The sequence below is a fragment of the Hetaerina americana genome, unplaced genomic scaffold, assembly GCF_022747635.1.
Source record: "Hetaerina americana unplaced genomic scaffold, ioHetAmer1.1.p SCAF_10, whole genome shotgun sequence".
Taxonomy (NCBI): domain Eukaryota; kingdom Metazoa; phylum Arthropoda; class Insecta; order Odonata; family Calopterygidae; genus Hetaerina; species Hetaerina americana.
Genome location: NW_027286070.1, coordinates 56,015,732 through 56,035,155, shown reverse-complemented (window position 1 = coordinate 56,035,155; position 19,424 = coordinate 56,015,732). Strand labels below are relative to the sequence as shown.

Below are 19,424 nucleotides of genomic sequence, written 5' to 3'. Positions count from 1 at the left end.
CATTCAGTACCCTGTTTGGGTGATTCTTGAAAAAAATAAAAATGAGTCTAGTGTATTCGTCTCATCCTTTTCAACGTTCCATATTCAAAGCAGTTACTCGTGCTCCCTCCTCCATTGCCTCTGTAAATTCCCTCTTGCCGTGCAACTCGTGTCTTGCAGCAATTTACCGATAAGGTCACTGCGTTATTCACCTAGCCTGTATCTGTTCCAGTTTAATTTCCTGCTGGATGTAATTTTTCCATAATATGAGCGAGTATTAAAAATAATACCGAGGGGATTAGCATTAATTCGCCTGCTATTTATTTTGATGGTGTTGCTGTTTCAGATCGTATGATTTACTTCGGTGGTGAGATAGCAATACGAGAGAGATGAATATACCGAAGCAATGGGCAACAAACATTCTTGGTCCTTTTGCCATGAAGATATGGTATTTTAGCCTAAATTCAACCGGTATCGGGTTTCATTAGTTTAAAATAGATTTTGCCCCAGAGTAACAAAATGTTTAATGCCGAATTCCGTGTTTCCAGGAAATTAGTTAATCTCGGTCATCTGGTGGATGAAAATTAAGTTATTTGAAAAAATCTTACGATTAGCAAAACATTTCTGAAGTAATTATAGAGGACAAGGAAACCAGTTTCGAGTCGCAGCCAAAACAAATTCCCCTAATGACCACCCACGCGTAGTTGGAGTCCATGTTGTTTCAGAATACGATATTTGTTATCTTTCGGTTTTTTACGTGTGATGAGTGTTGCATGAATATTTTCGTTACGTTTCAAGCATCAGTCAAAGGCCATTTATCCATAAATAATTTTTGCCCTGTAAAATGATGTATTCTCAAGTTTGCTGACAAACATTTGGGTGTTTATTGGGAAAAGTAGAGAAACTCTTCGGAGCATCGATCATGCAGCAAGCGATAGCTGCAGCATTTAGATTTTATAATGCTCCATCTGATGAAGTCGTATAGAACCCTAAAATCATATTTAAAATATCTATTAAATAGGTATTGCATTGGATCCAAAATTGGAGGTGGAGCCTGCTATCTTCGGATTTATCAGATAAGTTTTTTCTTCGCTGGGTTGACAAATTTTATCCGAAAAATCGGCTGATTTATAAAAAGACATCTCTCCATCTAAACTTTAAAAATATAAATTATCCTGCGTTTTTATGTTATGAATACACGTTATTACCGACATATCACTATGAATGAGTTAATGTATTCATTATTACGTAAAACGTCGCCCGAATTCAATGTCGAAGCGATACGACAACATTAAACTTAAAATTTCTTCTCGGACTTAAGGGCGTTCGACACAGTGCAAGCGCCCTTCAAAATATAGAGGTTATACAGTGTCCGGGCGACACGGCGACATACCATTAGCAGACTATGCTCTTTGCACATTTTCTCAGTTTGATTTACATGGCATTCATGGATAAAAGTACATTTCGTCAAAAATCGTCCCTTTGAGTTGTCCAACTGAGACCTTATTTAGAAATTAGTTGATCCTGGTCTCGTTCCTCAATCAATTCAGTGACATAAAACTTCGTAACGTAAATTTGCCGGTGACCATTCTGTCATTTTCGTCGTTATTAATGTCCAAAGACTGAAGTTGATGGTGGGAGCAAATTACAAAAAAGTCTCCCGATATCGGCCGTCACTTTGGCAGCACAATGAATTGAGGACATACATCACTCCGAAAACACCTTGCCTCTCTCTATCCTTTCGCCATTGCTCACTCCTAGACGGCAAGAGAGTCTCAAAACATTTACGTCTCCTACGTGCCTCCGCAAAGGCGAACCTACTTCTCGGAGCGATGTCGAGCCTTTCCCTTTTGTGGCGCACGCGGAGCAGTGTGCATCGCTCAAAGGCCGCGCTCCTCCGTCCGCCGCCTCCCTTGCAATCGCATCGCACTTCCATCAGGAGGGAAGGCGGGACGCTCGATGGAAACGATGTCAAATGGGTGGTGAAATGTGCGGCACCAAACGATATGCAGCCGTTGCGTCCTGTTCGGTCTTTTGCTCTAACCTGGTTAGTTAAAGGAGAGAGAGGTGGACTGCTGTTTATAGCATTGGCCATATACGACCTGCCCTGAAAGTTTAACCTCTTTGGGAATGCCAAGCAAACTACGGGATGGAAAAACTGCTGGGACATGTTCGCCGACTCGAGCGACCTCTTTTTAAAGTACCTACCCAAAGGGGAATTGATGATAATAAATGGTGACTGACGCTCCACTTTTATGATGCATTTTAGAAAAGAGTTGAACTGTCCAAAGCGTCCGACGGCGTTCGTGGTGACAAACCATTAACATTTCGTCCTTGAAGACCTCTGCGACATATCATCCATCAGCGGTTACGTGCTTAAGTTCTATTTTGTTTTATGTCTATCTTCAGTTGAAATCTATGGCTAATTCATTTCATAGCCAATAGATGAAAACTTACTTGGGTAGGAATTTTCAAAATGTATGTCATTCATGTGAATTGAGTATAATAAGTTGTTGGTCCTCAGATTTTCATGGCATATATTTCCTGCAAGGATGTACACATGTGTTTAAAGCACGCAAATTATGTCCCTGGAGAGCTATTAATAATATTTAGAATGATTAAAATAATATAAAATCATTTCAGAGGTGAGCAGAAATGTATGAGGAATGTCAAGTCAACCTCTCACTTAGTTTTGCAATACATGTGGTCACGAAAGAAAATTGAACTCTTAGTCGGGAAGAATGGAATTATTTTAACTTTAACTGATACATGGACAAACTGTAACTGAATAAAAATTGATCCTTACCATGTCTTCAGATTGCCCTGAGATATAATGGCGCGTGGAATTGAAATTGAGTATTTATTATATTTTTATATTGTTTATTTTATTTATATTTTTTCCAATTTTACTTAGTATGCAAATGCCGCCTCTGAATTACTCAAAATATTTCTAAAAAAATATCCAAAGAATATAATTGAAATAAAAATACGTAAACATTTCAACGACTTTAATGAGTGAAATTTGAAGTCTTCAATTCTCCAGCTATTACAAATGCTCACTTGTCCTTATAAGGTCCAGAAATATCACCCACGGTAGAATATAATGAATATTAATAGGTGAATTCTTATCGTTACGTTTTTCCGTTGTTTGTAATGTAAAGCATATTGATTGTATCTCCGTAATTTTCCTATTCGAATTGGATTTCCATTACAATATTTTCATCTGCATGTTGTTTATTAGTCTCATAAATTCTGACCTAATTTAGTTTCATTGAATGAAATTCTACTCTCGATAATTAACTAAATTGTAGCTAGACAAGCCAGTCAAAGTTATGCTTCTCTGCCCAACCCCGCGCACTGAATCGCCGCAGAAATTCGCGCGCATACTTTTCCCGACCAGTCTTCCCACCGCACGCACCACCCCACCACCTTCTCCCGCAAGCCCCCGTCCTCGTTATGCCTTCATCCTACCAACCCCTCCTCCCTCCCACCCCCACTTTTATCCAGTCCATTACCCCTTTCGCTCCACTCCTCTTCCTCGCAGTAACCCCGCCCCACCCCAAACGGTTCCCAGCCCCCAGACCTAGTGAGGAGGGGCGAAGATGCGGAGCCCGTGGTTCTGCGCTTGAAAGTTTAATCCTAGCACGGCTCGTGAGGAATGGACCGGCCAGATGCGATCGCGCCTCGCTATGGGGGGGGGGGGCCCACGACCCTCCACCTTTTTTTCGGTCCCTCTCCGCCCCAGTTTCGCCCCAATCCGTCCCGAACCGCCACAACTTCGCCCCGCATCTCCCCCTCCCAAAAACACCCCTTCTCCTATTTCATTTCGTCCTTCCTCAGCCGACGACGCAGAAAAGCGCACCCGCCCCCCCCCCCACAGCCTGTCCCGCCCAATGGATGACCCTGTATGCAAGCGGGAGGTACGCGGCGTGAAAATTTCATCCCGGTCATCTTGTGAAGTTCCCCATTTTCATCCCACTAAACTCCCCCTCCCCGCTCATCCCTCATCCACATTTCCTTTGTCCATTGCCCTTCCCGTCCCCCGTACCCACCCAATGCTAGTCCCCTAGAGCACTCGCTTTTCCCCGATCCTGTCCGGTCTCCTCAATATTTTGTTCCATCTTGTGAGCCCTCCGAGTCCGCTCCATTACAAAAGTATTCGTCCCGGCATGCTTAATGGATTTTTACCCTCCGTCTCCAACTCCGTCCAATGTGTTTTCGCAAGGTGCGCTATTTATCCATGCTCGATTTACTTTTAGTCTCATTGTCCCTTTCCTGATTATCCTCGAGCGACCCGCTGTTTGGCTACGCCTGCTTCCGTTTAATTGCCTTTTCTCCGCAGGGTTTTTACCAATGAGATGCGGAGGTTGTCTACCCTAGGAAAAGTTGTTTCTCTACTGCTTTATTTAATTTTTATCTATGTCATTCCGTAAATGTTTTTCTGCTTTAAGACTGACTCACATTTATCGTGAGTTATAAAGGTATGGTAATAGGTATTATAATGAGAATTCGGTGGCATTATTTTGCAGAAGGTTTGTGGTGACTGGAAATAATGATGGATTACCGCATGTTTTTTGTTTCGTAAAGGTTGCTTAAAGGTTTACCCTTAAACTATGTAGGGCTAATATGCGGCGGGACACTAAACAGATTCCAGTTGCACTGTACCTGGTCATTGACGGATAATTTAATTGAAATACCCAATATTCAGGTTAAGTGGCTATGCATTGTTCACCTCATTCCGTGTTCAAATTAGATTCCAATCGAAGTAAGTTATTGCAAATGTGAGTATCCAGTTTGGCACTTTGGACGTGGAGTCACCACGCCAGATAAAGTGCGTGTATTTTAATGAATGACACCTTTAACCACTATTCATTAGATATGTCAAATAGTGAGCAATGCCTCGAAAAACAAAGTCGAACTCGGTCAGCCCAAATGATCGTTCTCGGTGTCTTGTTTATTATCATTCTGAATCGATGACAATATTGTCGGGGTTCAAGGTTTCCCTCCCGTTGCCCCCACCCATGATGCACGTGTGGGAATAGGCAAGGTACTTCAAAAACCACCGCTAGGTGTGTGATGGGCACGCCATTCGTTGGTAATTATATCCGTTCGGGCGCCCGAAAAGGTGTCAAAGAGTTGACTCCGGCGGTAGAAATCTCTACGCCAACGAGTGGTGCGACACAGGGAAAAAAAGGATGCACCGGACCACTTAATGCACGCTCCTCAGCCGGGCTTCTCCTAGAGCAATTGCCTTCCGAGGTGACGTCTCCCCGTGCTCTCGTCCCGGGTTAAGACTTCGGTTCTCTCGCCGCCTGGAAAGATCTCCAAAAAAACTCCTCGTCCATCCTCCCCCTCACGCCCCACGGCCACTCCTTCCTTTGCATTTCGCCCCGGCTGCCTCTTTTGCAGTCCTGCGGGAAATCCTCGACCCGAGCTCCTCCGTGGTCTCCGGTCGTTCACGCCAGCTGACCCGTCCCCACTCTCCTCCGGCCCTGCATATCAATGCTTCACGGAAGTGCCACGAGGAAACTTAAACTTCCGAGGAAAAATTTTCTTTCGCGCGGAGAAAAACCCTCGCGAGGAACATGCTTTCTGACTGGAATGGGAGGTCTACCGGCGGGCGGCCTCACCATCAGCTTATTCGGCTTTGTCTCCGGTGAATTATGCTCCGGTCTTTAATAAGTTCATGGGTCTTAACCTCTACATATGCGTTGGTGTCTGACCATGGAAACCAGTCTTTTTGCACTATTTTTTCCCAAATAGGTGAGTAATTGGCCAATGAAAACAGGGAAAAATATTCCACTCTAACGATCGGATATGTCCTGTTATTTTGAGCGAACCTTATGGAATTAAAGGTGAAATATCGCGAGTAAATGCGGGAGTCATGCCATTCGATACGTTTTCATTCTTTGGCATTAGGAAATATTATCCGCTGCGGACAATATCCCTGTGTTTATTTTTTTGAACTAAGTTAATTAATTTCTAATTAAAGTAATGGACCTGCAAGTATTTAATGAGTGGAGGTAAAAGGACTGAGATATGATAATTTTTCAATTCAAAACTCATAACATGAGAAATTCTAATTTTGCACAACATTTTTTTCAATTAATATGAGGTTAATCGTTTTACGTTTCTAGAATAAGTTGGACCGAAATGTGAATGCTTTGATTTAAAATATATAATACCTTCATTCTAAAGTTTATTTCATTAAATCATTTCTATCATGCCTTTTCTTTTCTAAGTTGTCATGCCTCCTCTTTGTAAAAATCGTGGCGATATAAAAAGAATAGCATTACTACCATAGTGTAGAGTATAAATTATGTACTCAGCTATGCATAGCAGGCCGCTCAAATTTCGCATGCTCTGAATACCATGCGCTATAAACCGCCAAGGTATTATTTTTCCAGTCATGCTATTCCTCCATGAGGAAATAGAATGAGACTCCATCTCATTTTAATAGAACGGTGACTTTTTTAACGAGAGAAGGTTATCGTTTTGCTGTTTCCTCATGAAGGACAGGGTGCATAATGATTAATTATTTCGGTTGGCTGAAGCCAACATACTTCAGAGTGGTTATAAATGTTGCTATGGCATTTTAAAGCAAGAGCGGATGAATACGTGTTAAATAATAGTGCCTAATTTCAATTGTTAAAGATGTAATAAATTAATGTGAAATAATTATTGAAACTGCCTCGTTTAAGCCTCTCGTAGACTCCTCATTTAGGTTTCCATGTCATCGGATGCTTATTTTGTTTTTTATTAATGAGTATTTGCCGAAAAAAGCGAGAGGACTGAGAGAACTAGTACGATTGTAGTGGCAACTTTAGCGTAAACTCCGAATAGCACATGGCCAACTTTCATTTTTTATAAATGTATTAAACGCTATGGTCATTCCCCAAATGCTCTGTTAATGTAATATTTTATTCAGCTAAATCGTTCTTGCTGCTCACATACTGCTACGTGGAGAGTACCTGTATGATCAATCCAAATAGCATTAGAATAATTGGACATTTTTAAAAGATTCTAAAATAGAACGGAGGTTTTTTTTTCGAACGTGATGTAATTTCTAATGTGGAGCGGTGTTGTTTTGAATGACTATGCGTGATAGGAGAGAAAGAATCTCGTATTATAGTAGCATGGTGACGCAATTGTCTAATTGGTCTCTCCATTCATGCCATCTTTGTCCTCGACAATTTCTGGCTGACTGTATGGATGAGTGTCTTGAATGTGAGAATGCATATACGTATAGCCGAATAGTCTTCTGGAATCATTATGAGAAAGACAAATTTGCACTTTTCCCCTGATTTATTTGTTACGCACAACGTGTGTCAGTTCATCAAACCATCTCCAGGAAGTGAAAATTCATTCGTCTCATAATGACGAACTTCCATTACATCTCGCCTGAATCTGTTGAATATTTTTGGAGTCATCTCGTCGTCCAGGATTGCGCTGGGTGCTTCATGCTGTTGCTTGTCTAACACGATTGCCGAACAAACCTAATTTCGAGCAAAATATAAATGACCTAAGATTTCGGTTGCCTCCGATAAATCTACTAGCTGTTGACTAAATGTTAGTTTATAGTATATGAATTTCCATGCGTGAGAGTAAAAGTTTTTCGCATGATTAATACGCCTCTATGGGTGTAGGTGAAGATTTGCGTGAATTTGTTGCTTTTGCATGTGATTTTATTCTTTCACGAGCGGTGACGTAACACCCCCCGCCACACACCCCTGCAGCGACTTGTGGTGTATTATGTAGATGCACTACTCGTACAAGAAAGGGAATTTGTAATGCCCTTATTCTGTGAGCAGGTTATAGGTTTTATGGATCGTCAATTAGCTCCTATTGATGCGTCAAACTTCGGAAAGGTGGGGGTAAAAATGATCAAGGTGGTTGTATTCGTCTAACACTAGTAGATAATGTATCCTGCTCGAATTTGAATCAAAGAGTACGACCATCGTATGCGTATGGTAGAGGTTCTCAACCACGAGGCCATTTTTTCCCTTGGCGATATACTAAATTTTCAGTCGGTGAAGCCACCACCCATTGGTAGGCAAAAAAACCATGATGCATTTTTTTCTGAAAGTTGACTTATATCTAGTTCCCGAAATGGGCGTCATATTATTCTGTTTTCTAAATAGCTAATGATTTTTGTATGTATTATGAATGTATTTTTATGTTTAAGTTTTAAGTTTTGTTTTATTATGAAGTTATGTCAAAGAACCTGAAGAGGGCAGGGGTATGACATTTTAAGCTTGCTGACACGGATCCAATAAGACAGAAAAATTTAAGGATTACTGATACATTGCTTTGCTGTCTCAACAGTCGTCGCGTAATATCCACCCTACAAATTCCCGCTTGTAAATTATAAGGAATATAGTCCTAATCTGTGTTCTCCAATTAAAGCAATTATTTCCATGTAGCAAAGTCGGGGATCTGTAGTACACCTATGGTAAATCATCATCTGTCCTCTCTTTTGCATTATATCAATTTCGGATTTCGGGTAAATTAGTATTTGTAGAAATAGCTGGCTGCATTAAACCCTAAGAGGAGAATATTTCGCTAAGCGGGTCCAGTTAGTCGAGTTTACTAAAACGTATTTTCTTTTTTGGTTATTCGTTTTCAAATATATACATTATTGTACGATTATTTACGTGGGTGTTTCACACATACGTCGTTAATTGTACCAAGGGCATTCATCTTTAATTTTTTTCACGGCGTTAAGGCCGCATTTAGACCATGCGGCAAGGATTTGAGGATTTTCAGAGAATTTGTCAGTGAAGGGGTTACAATTTACCCCTTTAAACAAGATTAATTCCAAAGAAATCCACAATTAGCTTTCCATGAAGCAATAAAAATTAAACCCTGTAATCACTTTTTTTGAGCATTTCACCCTAACCCATTTTGCACAAAAATTGAATCTCGAATATCTCCCATGTCACGTCCTCCTGTATGTTATTTGTAATACTGTATTGTATTTTCTTCTTTTAAAGTAAAAATCAAAAGAGCTGTGCGAGGTGTGTAGAAATGCAATTGGTTGCGTGTTACAGATTTTTATACCCCGCTGCCTGTACTGTTTCCTAATCAAGCTTCCCTTTATTTTCAGATGCACCATCCAATACAAATGAAACCCGCGGACAGCGAAAACAGGAACGGTAAGTCGGTGACAACTTTTATTTTTGATACCTATTCCACAATCAAATTCCTAGTGCCGATGGTGTGTTTTTTTCAACGGACTGACGTTGTACTTCCACTGAATGACCTCACTGGCGCCATCCATCTCTGGGAGTTTCTTTGTTGAAGGCCTCGCATAACCGAAGGGTCATCAAGAGATCATTAAGTGTTCTTTTTCATGTTTTTCCTGGATTTCAGATCTTTCAGTGGCCCTTGAAATTCTTTCAGAAATTAATTTAGTGGTTGTTCTTTTCACATCCAGTGTCAAAAGAAAAGAAGAAAATTTTTTCCGAGCTATGTATTTTTTGGTCTCCGGTTTTGTTCTAAATTAAGTCTCGTGAAACGCAATGCCAGGTGAATTAAAGTCTCTTTTGATCGTTCGTTACATGAAGTCAGAATCTATAATGTTGACTTAAATTGTTTGAAGGCGATCATTGGTTAATATAGGAATGAGTGTTTATTAAGATTTTAAAAATCTAAAGACAATGAGGTTCTTTATTTGTATAAAGCATGGTTATGAATTTGATTATTCGTCAGACTATTAACCGACATCTTTGCTTTAACTCCTTTTGGTGCGTGATCATGAAAATAATAATTCGTATAATATATAATTACGTATAGATTTCGGTACAGTATAAAGTTTGAACATAATATCTGCGTGAATTGAATTTATTTTCAAAAGATGAATGATTTTGAGGATAGACCGTGCGCCTCATTTGACTACACATCTAATATTTTCTAGGCCTCGGAAATGCATGACGTAGAAACCCTACGAAGCTACTTCGTTTTAGGATTTTCTGCGTCACCGTCGACATCAGAAAACCCACTCATGAAAAATCATGGTATCAATTCAAAAGGTAATTGAACTAAGGGTGACATTTTCTTTAAAAGACGAAATGAGATCTATTCCTGATGACTATTGCATTTGTAGTGAAATCGAATTAAGACTTGTATTTCATTAATGGAATTTAACTACATAGAAATACAAGCAACTTATTAGTGAGTATATCCCAAATTAAGCACGGTGCGAGTACTCACACCGAATGATTGGTTGACCCCATTTTAAGCGAATTTATCTCTAACCTTCGAACCTCGAGGGTTTTTTTTCCCCTCCCCATTCCCGTGACCGCTCGTTGATTTAATTGCCAGCTCCCTGGCTCACGTAGTTCTTCGCCACGAGTCAGTTCTCTTTTGAATTGCACTTTGGGAGACGGCGTGCGAACTTGAGCGCACTCGAAGTTTACCGAAACACCAAGCGCTGACTAAATTCAAACGAATGGATCTGGGTCGCCGATGGCACGTCAGAGGGGAGAGCGAGGGGGGGGGAGCGTGAGGGAGGGTGGTGAGTGGGTAGAGTCGCCGGGTAGCGTCTCGGCTGTCCCGGGGGAGGGGGTAGAGATAGGGGCAGGGGATCGGCCGTGGGTCACGGGCCATCAAACGACCCGGCGACACCACATACACCGCACGGCTCATGACCCACCCCGTCTCGGGCTCGCCACACATCTGGGACGATCCCCCAGAATGCGAGGGCGTCACAAGCCCCGACCCCGGTCTGCGCACAGACGCCGTAGCCCCCTCTACTCTCAGGACGCCCAGAGAAACAACGTCGCCCACAGTGCCATCTCTCCCGGAGAAAAACTCCACACCCTAGAATTACGTACCCCACCACACTCTCCACATCCCTCCCAACTCCACACCCCTTTCCCTCACGCCGCTCCTCCCCCACGGTCGAGTTTTCCACCATCCACATTTCCCCGGCCCGCGTCATCCATTCAATTTTCAGGGGGGTGGCGCCGGAGCGGTCTACAGCGAGTCTCTCGGGCACTGTCCATCACGTGACCGCGGACGAGTAATCTCGGTAATGGGAGTGTGAATGAGAAGAACCGGTAATTAAAGTGCAACTCTGGGCGAGGGGGGTGAGGAGCGGTGGATGGAGCGTCGTAGGGAGAGTGTTTTGAGTGTGGATCGGGGCCGACGGGAGGCAAATGGGAAATACGAGGCTAAAGTTGAGGGGAGGAGGGAGGGGATTGAAGAGAGAGTGGTGGAGAGTGAAGGGACAGATGGGCGCGTGCATCGAGGGGAAGTAATTTCAGCACAAAGAAGGAAGATGGGGTTTTCGGCGAAAACGGGGGGAGTGTTTTGCTGGTCAAGGCGAGAATTCCTGAAATAGTGGCGAAATACGTTAAGAAAGAGACTCCGCAGACAGCGTGGGCATAGGAAAAGGTCGGCGGCTCTTAGCTGGCGAGCCTGTGTCTTTTTTCTATTTAGTGTTGCCTGCAGTCTGGCCTTCCTGTATGATTTTAAACGGAATTTTATTTTTTTAAGATTGGTTTTACCGGATGGCTCGAGAAAGGATCCCTTGTCGTAAAACTAAACCATGGATAGTTCCATTTATTTATAGCATTTCTAACGTTCTTTTGCCTCTTTTAATTTATTTTTATCTCGTGACCGAGAAATGAAAAGTTTCTGGCAGATTGTTTTAATCCATGCAAAAAATTGTACTTCCCAGCAGTAAATCAGTCAATTGAATAGGGAAATTGTTGATTAATCGAATACAATTAGGGGTGAAAAAGTCAAACATAAAGTTGTCAATTTTGTGATGAAACCTGTTTTGTTCCTCAATAAATTATTTTTGTGAAATCCACAGATTTTTAGTGCAAATGAAAATATTTCACAAAGTTGAGCCTTCAAGTATTGATTTTGAATGGTTTAATTGGTTAGTAAAACGATTCATTCTATGATTTGCTTGCAACTAAAAATTCAGCTTCTTACCTACTGTTGAGATTTGTTATTCATTATTTTACAAATATAATTGTTAAGTTTGTTTTATATTTTCAAATTGTTTACGTGTCCTGAAATGCAAAATTAAATACACATGGTCTGTGTTGGGAGGTGCCGTAAGGGGAAAATGGATTATTATTACTTTCAAACAAAACTGGTGACACAATAATAACTTGGTGGTACGAAATTGCAATTTTCATTTGCGAATGTTTCTCTTTCGTTATAGGCCCACAGTAGTTTTATATAATGGCTATGGTTAATAAAATAAGTAGAACATCGAATTATAACAGCGTTGAACTATGGAGAGTGATATGTAGTTCGTGAATATTCATGTGGAATGAAAGCACTTAAATATGAAGGTAGTCATAATTTTTAATATTTCCGCATATTGTTTGGAACTTCAAAAAATAGCATCTCCATGAATCCTCTTTTGGATATTTCAACTTAAATTTGTGAAATTTAAATTGCTTTCCGGGAAGGTCAAGACTAGAATGGAAATTAAACTATTTCATCCTGAGAAATATAATTCAATATTCGAAAATTTTAAATACTTGACTTAAAATATTCGCATGTCCTAATAGAAGCATGTGACTGGAGGACTGAGATTAATTCTCCCGGGGGAGAAAAAAACTGACGAGATTAATTACAATCAAATAGAGGAACTTCGTCGGCGGGAAGGCATTTTTAATAAGCGGGATCAAAATAGAATTAGTGCTTGAAGTGAGGGAAGTGTTGGGGATATCTTGCGTGGAGGGGTGGGAGCAAGATGTAGCGCCTCCTGAAATTGCTTTTTAATTCGAGCGCAAAAGAAACTCGAGGGCACGAGAGACTCCGCCGAGATCAAAGGACGCAGAGGGATGAAATTGCTTAGGGTGGGTGCTAATTGGCAGAAGTCACGTGCATTATGTAAAAGGGATGGCGTAATGAGAATATGCGGCCGTGATTGAGGAGGCGCGTCACTAATTAATTTTGTTCCGTCCCGTAGATGTTTTACAAGGCTTACTTAGGGGAATACAGCCATCAATACGATGGCGGAGATTTTATGTTACGAAGAAAATTTATTGCGTGACAAATTGGAAATAAGTAAGTATATCTGTAGTGGAAGGAGTGGGTAGGTTCAGTGATTGATACTTGGGAGTCCAATGAACCGGAAGCTACTATCGAAGGTTCCTCACGAATGGCATTTTCTTACTCTCGGAAAGGAAAAAGAATGTTCAACATAAAAAACTTTGTGACGCCAGAAACTCTTTTATTTAGAATGTCCAAATTAATTTGCATGCATCGTACCCTGTTGGTTACCCTTAATGCGTGTGGCAGGTGGAGATTAAGGCCTTAAAAATTTATTTTTGTGAAATGCTCAAATTCTAGGAACTGATTGATTTCTTTGGTTCAATCGCCGGAAAAAACCGAACTCAATAGCGCGGCGGTTATAGCGACTTCCATGCGTTTATTTCGATTTGACTCCGCTTTCAGTCAAGCTAGACCGTGATGGTTAGTTTTCAATGATCATTCTGAAGTGATGCCAATGCGACTCGAACCGTGGGGAGCGAGCCACACGTGGGGAAGAGGGGGAGGATAGTGGCAATGGGTTGGGAGGGAGAGGTTCCTTGCATCCACCCGCATACGGCGATGCCCAAAGAGACGTCGAGGAGGCAGCGGAAGGAAGGGAAATAAATTTTCGGTTGAGCACTGGGGGTGGAGTGAACGAGAGGGAACGCGGGATGAGGATGGGAGAGAGGACAGGTAGAATGGGTGAGGGAGAATGGATGGGCTATGTTGATGAACGTATCGATTCATTCAAATTTGATCTTTGGAAATAAATCGATGTCCCAAAATGTAGCTTAAAGTCAAATCGTCGTAGAATGGACTTACATTTAGAAAAGAGCGTTAACGAATGTCTGAAAAGTTCACGTGCGGCTAGCGGCCGCGAGTCGGTAACGAACGGTCGCAGGAAGTTGTGGATTCGCCTTTATGTGGGCATCCTTCACCTGCTAGCCAGGGGAAGTTTAAATACTGTTTTGTCAGTTGTAAAGGATTTTCTTTTGTCGCTTGAGTTTAAACTATCGAGTAAACGATGAATTGACGAGGATTTTGTTCCTGTCGATGCCTGGTGCATCGCAGAAGCGGGAGGCTTCATTTAACCCAAAATTTTAGATCAGGTAAAAATATCACTTTTAACCTTCTAAAAGTAGAAGTGTGAACATATATATATCATTGCTAGTATTAAATAATAGCAATAGAGGACGATGCTTTTCTTTGTTTGTGGAGTCACTTTCAGCAAACATCATGACATGTTTATTTATACTCATTTAGACAATTATCCTGTTCCACACCGTTTGCCGATGTTGTTTCGAAGGTCATAAGCGTGTATTCCAGGAACCTACGAGACGCTTCGATGTCTCGTAGGTTCCTGGAATTTTTATTGGGATTCTATTCGATACACTTCAAGTTACGTGTACCAGGAAGGTATGAACAGCACGCGTGAGGTTGTGGTCACGTAACAGATAAAGAAGATTTTTGTAACAACCATCCTCCATCGTATAGAACAATAATGAATTACGTGTTTTAAAATCGTTGACAATTGACCCTCAGCATTAGTGGAAAGATCATGCAAGCAAATGAACAAACTGTCTATGCTTGAAAATATTTATAGTATGTTAACCAAGATCCAAACGAGTGTCAACAAAGTAGGAAAAAGAGGAAGGAAAAAATATTGCAGTGCCAATGGCGTCATATGGTATTGACGTCTTTGGAACAATCAAGAATGCGCCATTCTTTGAGTGGGTGTTAAACTGGAACTCTTTGAGTGCCTCTCCTCCAGAGAATGCAAATGCTGACTTAGAGCTCACCTCTGTCAAAACTACTTCTAGAAATACACGTGTCGCCGAGGGTATTTCGCGTGTGCATTGACGTATTTCCTCGCTTCCTGAGGCGCTTTCGAAGATAGCACTTCGCCGATAACGGTTGTCAAAAACAGCGATATATATGTATTGATATGGACTGTTATCTCTCTCCTCTCCTAGAAATGAATATTCCAATTTAATTTCAAACTAGCTTTATTGCCTGATTTCTATCATCCATGCCAAACTTGCCCTGGAAGAATTTCAGGGGCGATAACCGGTGACCCCAAAAAGTTGATTTTCCTAGCGTTTAGCATGATTAGTGATTAGTTTAATATAAAGCAAATCAGTGTGTGACTCATTACGTTGCATTAAGCGTGGTTTCTTTTGATAATGCGGGGTTTGGAAATGAATGTTTGTCTCATAAGCGATTTTACCAGTGGACCTTTCAGTGTTATTAAGTGCCATATTTGACAGATTAGCGAGGCATTATGAGCAGCAGAGAGTAGTTTTTTTCTGTTGAAAGGAATGGTTCATATTTTGGCATTAGAAGGCAACGTGCGGGCGTGTACTCAGTGTGTTCTGCATCATGTATAATTACCGCTGACACATTACTACATGGACTAGATGGGCCTGCATAGATGTGGTCCAGGTGGAAGGATGATAAATAATGTAGATCACGTTAAATATAAATGATAACCTTGACTCACAGCATTACGGAAATGAAACTGCATCGGCAAGTTATGTTAGCTTTAAATGTATTGTGTACGCATATTTCAAATGGAGATTCGTGTGTGAATTGGTTATTGACATTTCGGAGTTAATGATGTGTATACTGTGCTATTTAAAGTTTGGAAAAACAGCTCTCTACGTGTATCCCATTTTCCGAAAACTGTGCAAGTGATCAAAATACGTTCATATTTTATATAAGCAGATATTTTGGAGCTCCAAGAAAACCATTCCCATCCATGTATCATGATGTATTGCATCGAACGTTCCCATGTATCGATATCCCACTGACACCACTTATCCCAAAGGGGCCGAACTCGTCCCTTGTGAGATTGAATTGGGGGGAATGCGGGTCGCTCAAGCGTGACAGCGGAGGAAACATGTCGAGGGGAGAGAAGAGGGTGGCCGATGGGGAAGTGGAGTGCTGTAGGGAGGGAGAGAGTGTGGGTGAACGTGAGGAGTAAGAGATGAAGGGTAGGTGCAAGATTCGTTGGGGGATAGGGGGAGGTTGGGGTTTAAGATTGGTGCGACCCAGAGATTGGAGGGACAAAGGCGTCAAGTGCTGGCAGCAGCTTCGTGCCCGAATTGGAAAACTCGTGGCATTTCACGTAGTCTGATTCCACTCATTGTTCTGTTAGAAACCTGGTGAATTTGTGAATGAAAATGACATTTTCATTTATCGGCATCGCGTGGTATTTCGATGAGTACTTTATTTCACGTTGCCGTCTATTTTGACTCTTGATATAGGCACGACTAGGCCGAGCATTGATTCCTCTGAATATTCAGCCAGACGGACGAATTTCTATGGATTCGGCATGCCCACGTCTGCCTTAATCAATAAAGGGAACATTTTCACGTTTCCATGATTTAGTTGCCTCCGCATTGTACTTCTCTCGTAATCAATTTCTATCGCCAAAAGCTGCTCGACTATAGAAAGAGGTTTCTGGTGAGTTGACGGTTCTCTCTTCCGTTAGTGGGAATAAATTATCAGAATTTTGTGATAACTAAAATCTCACTGTCGGAAACTAGTGAAGTGAAGACGTACGGAGATGAAATAGGAGAAACATGTGGAAAGAATAATGGCGGAGCAAGTAGCAAGTTATGAACACAATTATTGGTAGAGAATAGGATTACTTGAAGAGCTGCTTAAAAATGATCTTGAATGCTTAATCTATGATTAATGATAATCCCAGTGGTAATTATTGAATTTCCCTCTTCATTCGTTGTTGGAAATTTGGTCAATGCCTAGGAAATGGTGGGCATGAAAATAGTCAGTTTTTTTGTGTGAAACCTGACTGGAGTGGGTAAAAACAGAACCCTTGCTCATCTGTTCTCCGATTAATGGTATTTTTTCTCTCGCAAGTGAACTGACAGTAGGTGCAATAACCAGAAGCTTCTCTGTTTTCCTATCACCGAAATGAAAAGGCATTATTACCAATTTACAATGAGGTGACGGCTGCAATACACGGTATTAGTTCCTCTGCAGGATGAAACCCACACTGGCGTAAATGTGCAGGGATCACTTTGATTAAACCTCCAACTCAATCCCTTGCAGTTGTTATGGGTTCGGTGTTCCATGCCGAACCTGGGCTGCGCTTTGTAAAAATTCTCTCCGTTTTTGGGGCTGTGAAGAGAATCCCCGGTGGCGGAAATGTATCGTTGATTGAAATTAATGTACATTTAAAATAAAATGTCCACAAATGTGAAAAAATCCTTATTTTCTCCACGAAAACAAAATTTTGCTTATCTCTTAGGTGTTAACATTTATCATAAATATTAGTTTCCCGATGCCAATGATAGTATGGGATATTTGTAATCAAAGCTGAATTGTAGTTCTAATTTAATCCACACCAAAACGCTTTCAGTATGAGCTGACGTATGTGTAACCGTAATTCGCCTCCCCGCGCACAATACAATAAATGAACAGCTCCTTAAATCTATTCCTGATAACGGACCTAAGAACTGTGAAGGAAAGAAGAGATCAATCATTTATATGGTGCAAAAAATCGTTTTATTTAGGTCTTGATTATGAGGGAGCTAATTGAAAGATTGAAAGGGGTTGTCAACATTCAGGGGATTCACTAAAAAGATCGTCACCTTTTGATTTGTAAAAAAAAGGAATGTCTATAAATGATATTGGAAGTTATAGAACGTTTATGGACAATCAGTTAATAGGCAGTCATCGTTTAATGAGCAGAGTTCGATCTTTCACATATTTGGAATGTATTTTCATACTCCCTTATCCTCATCAACTTATTTAATAAGTGAAATCCTTTGATTTTCCCTCATTATTTTCCCATATTATCCGATAGTTTTTGTGTTAGCTACCATTACTTCATGAAATACCTATACAGTGGCTAAAATGATCTGGAAAAAGTGGGACAATCATAGTAATGATATATCCTGGAATTTGCATACAATAACCTTAAAGTCTGAAAGATTATATCTTCTGCTGACCTTTTCATTGTCATATATTCTTGCACTAGTATCTTCCATAGTCTGTTTCTCGTAAATAGTCCGCGATCCCCTTCCGGGTATCGCTTTCATGACTCCATGCAAAGAACTTCAGCAAATGAACTGCTCCAGAATGAATCCAATTACTTTCCTACATAAAAATTAAATTAGAGCAAATATTTAATCTGGAGATTGACCCCAGGATCACTGTTTACTTGTCGTTTGCATTGGAGCATCAAATTTGTCTAGGATTTCAATTTCGTGTTCACCTAGTCAAGGATGCCTATCGATCATTTAGTTTTTCTTGCCTGCCGACGGAGGAGTAAAAGGAGTACGGAGGGCACCGAGAAGTGATGGCCCAAAGGTTAATTTTCTCCTCCCGAAAAGTCCTATCTGCACTACCAAGTGCGCTGCGGGGAAATGAAAGGGCGATTGGGGGAAGGGGGTTCGGACGAAAAACGGCGACGGCCTGAGAGCTGGGGGAGATGGAGGGGTGTGAGAGCAGAGAGGCGGAGAGGAAGAAGAGTGAATTAAGGGAAAATGCGCCTACGGGTCGGAGAGGGGGAGAGCAGGAGAAGGGGACGAGATGGTTAGAAGCAAATTAGAAGCCGTGAGGGGATGGAAACTTGGTGGAAGACTGGGGGGAACTGGGGAGGAAGACGCCCGGAGGTGAGTTGGGGGGCAATAGGGAGTGATATGGACAAGGCCTCGGGCGAAATTGAGACCATGGAATCCCTCTTTAAGGTTTATTGCTTTAAACCATATCTTAATGAGAACGTTAGAGGCACAGCAGAGGGCAGTTCAGAATGTCGATAAAAAGGTACTAATATTTACATAAAGAATAATCAAAACTGAAGAATGTCATTTGTAAATAAAACCTGAAGGCTGACGTGGTCTGCCTTGTAACATTCACGGCGGGAGCAGATGTGAAACTTCTTTGAAAAAGCCTATTGTTATTAAAGACCCATCAAATGGTAGGCAATGATTATATTAATTTAAAATATAAATTATGTAAAGTGTGATATTGATACCTTATTGAGACGAAAAAAGGAGGATACTACCTAATTTAATGGCATTGGCAATAGTAATTAAAAATATAGGAAATGGATAAAATCATAATTATAGGTGGTCTAATGATATAATGTGGGATTAGAGGGCCTGTGGGTAAATCTCCACCCAACGTCAACTTCGTTTCCCATGTATTATTTCCATCTTTAGCTCTTCACAGCTTCGAGGCCCGAGCTAGTTATTCTCTCTCTCCGTATAGCTCGCGTCCCCGAATCGTTTCTTCTATCTCCTTATTACCTCTTATTCCATTTTTACATCATTCACATTATTACCTCTCATTATCACCTCAATGCACATTGCCTACCTTTTTCGAATATCCACACAGTTATTTATTATGCAATTTATTATCTGTGTGTGTCTAATGAAACACCGTGTTTTTTATCTCCGTTAATACTTTAG

The 19,424-nt window shown here is 41.1% G+C and overlaps 1 protein-coding gene across 14 annotated transcripts in view; it reads left to right on the top strand.

The window, feature by feature from the left end:
• Nucleotides 1–19,424, top strand: part of LOC139700149 (CUGBP Elav-like family member 1) — a 1,070,669-nt gene that overhangs the window by 843,248 nt on the left and 207,997 nt on the right. For all 14 annotated transcript variants that reach the window (XM_071598714.1, XM_071598708.1, XM_071598713.1 and 11 more), the window contains one exon: nucleotides 9,086–9,134. In XM_071598714.1, coding sequence (XP_071454815.1) covers nucleotides 9,086–9,134 — 49 coding nt within the window. The remainder of the gene's footprint in view (nucleotides 1–9,085; nucleotides 9,135–19,424) is intronic.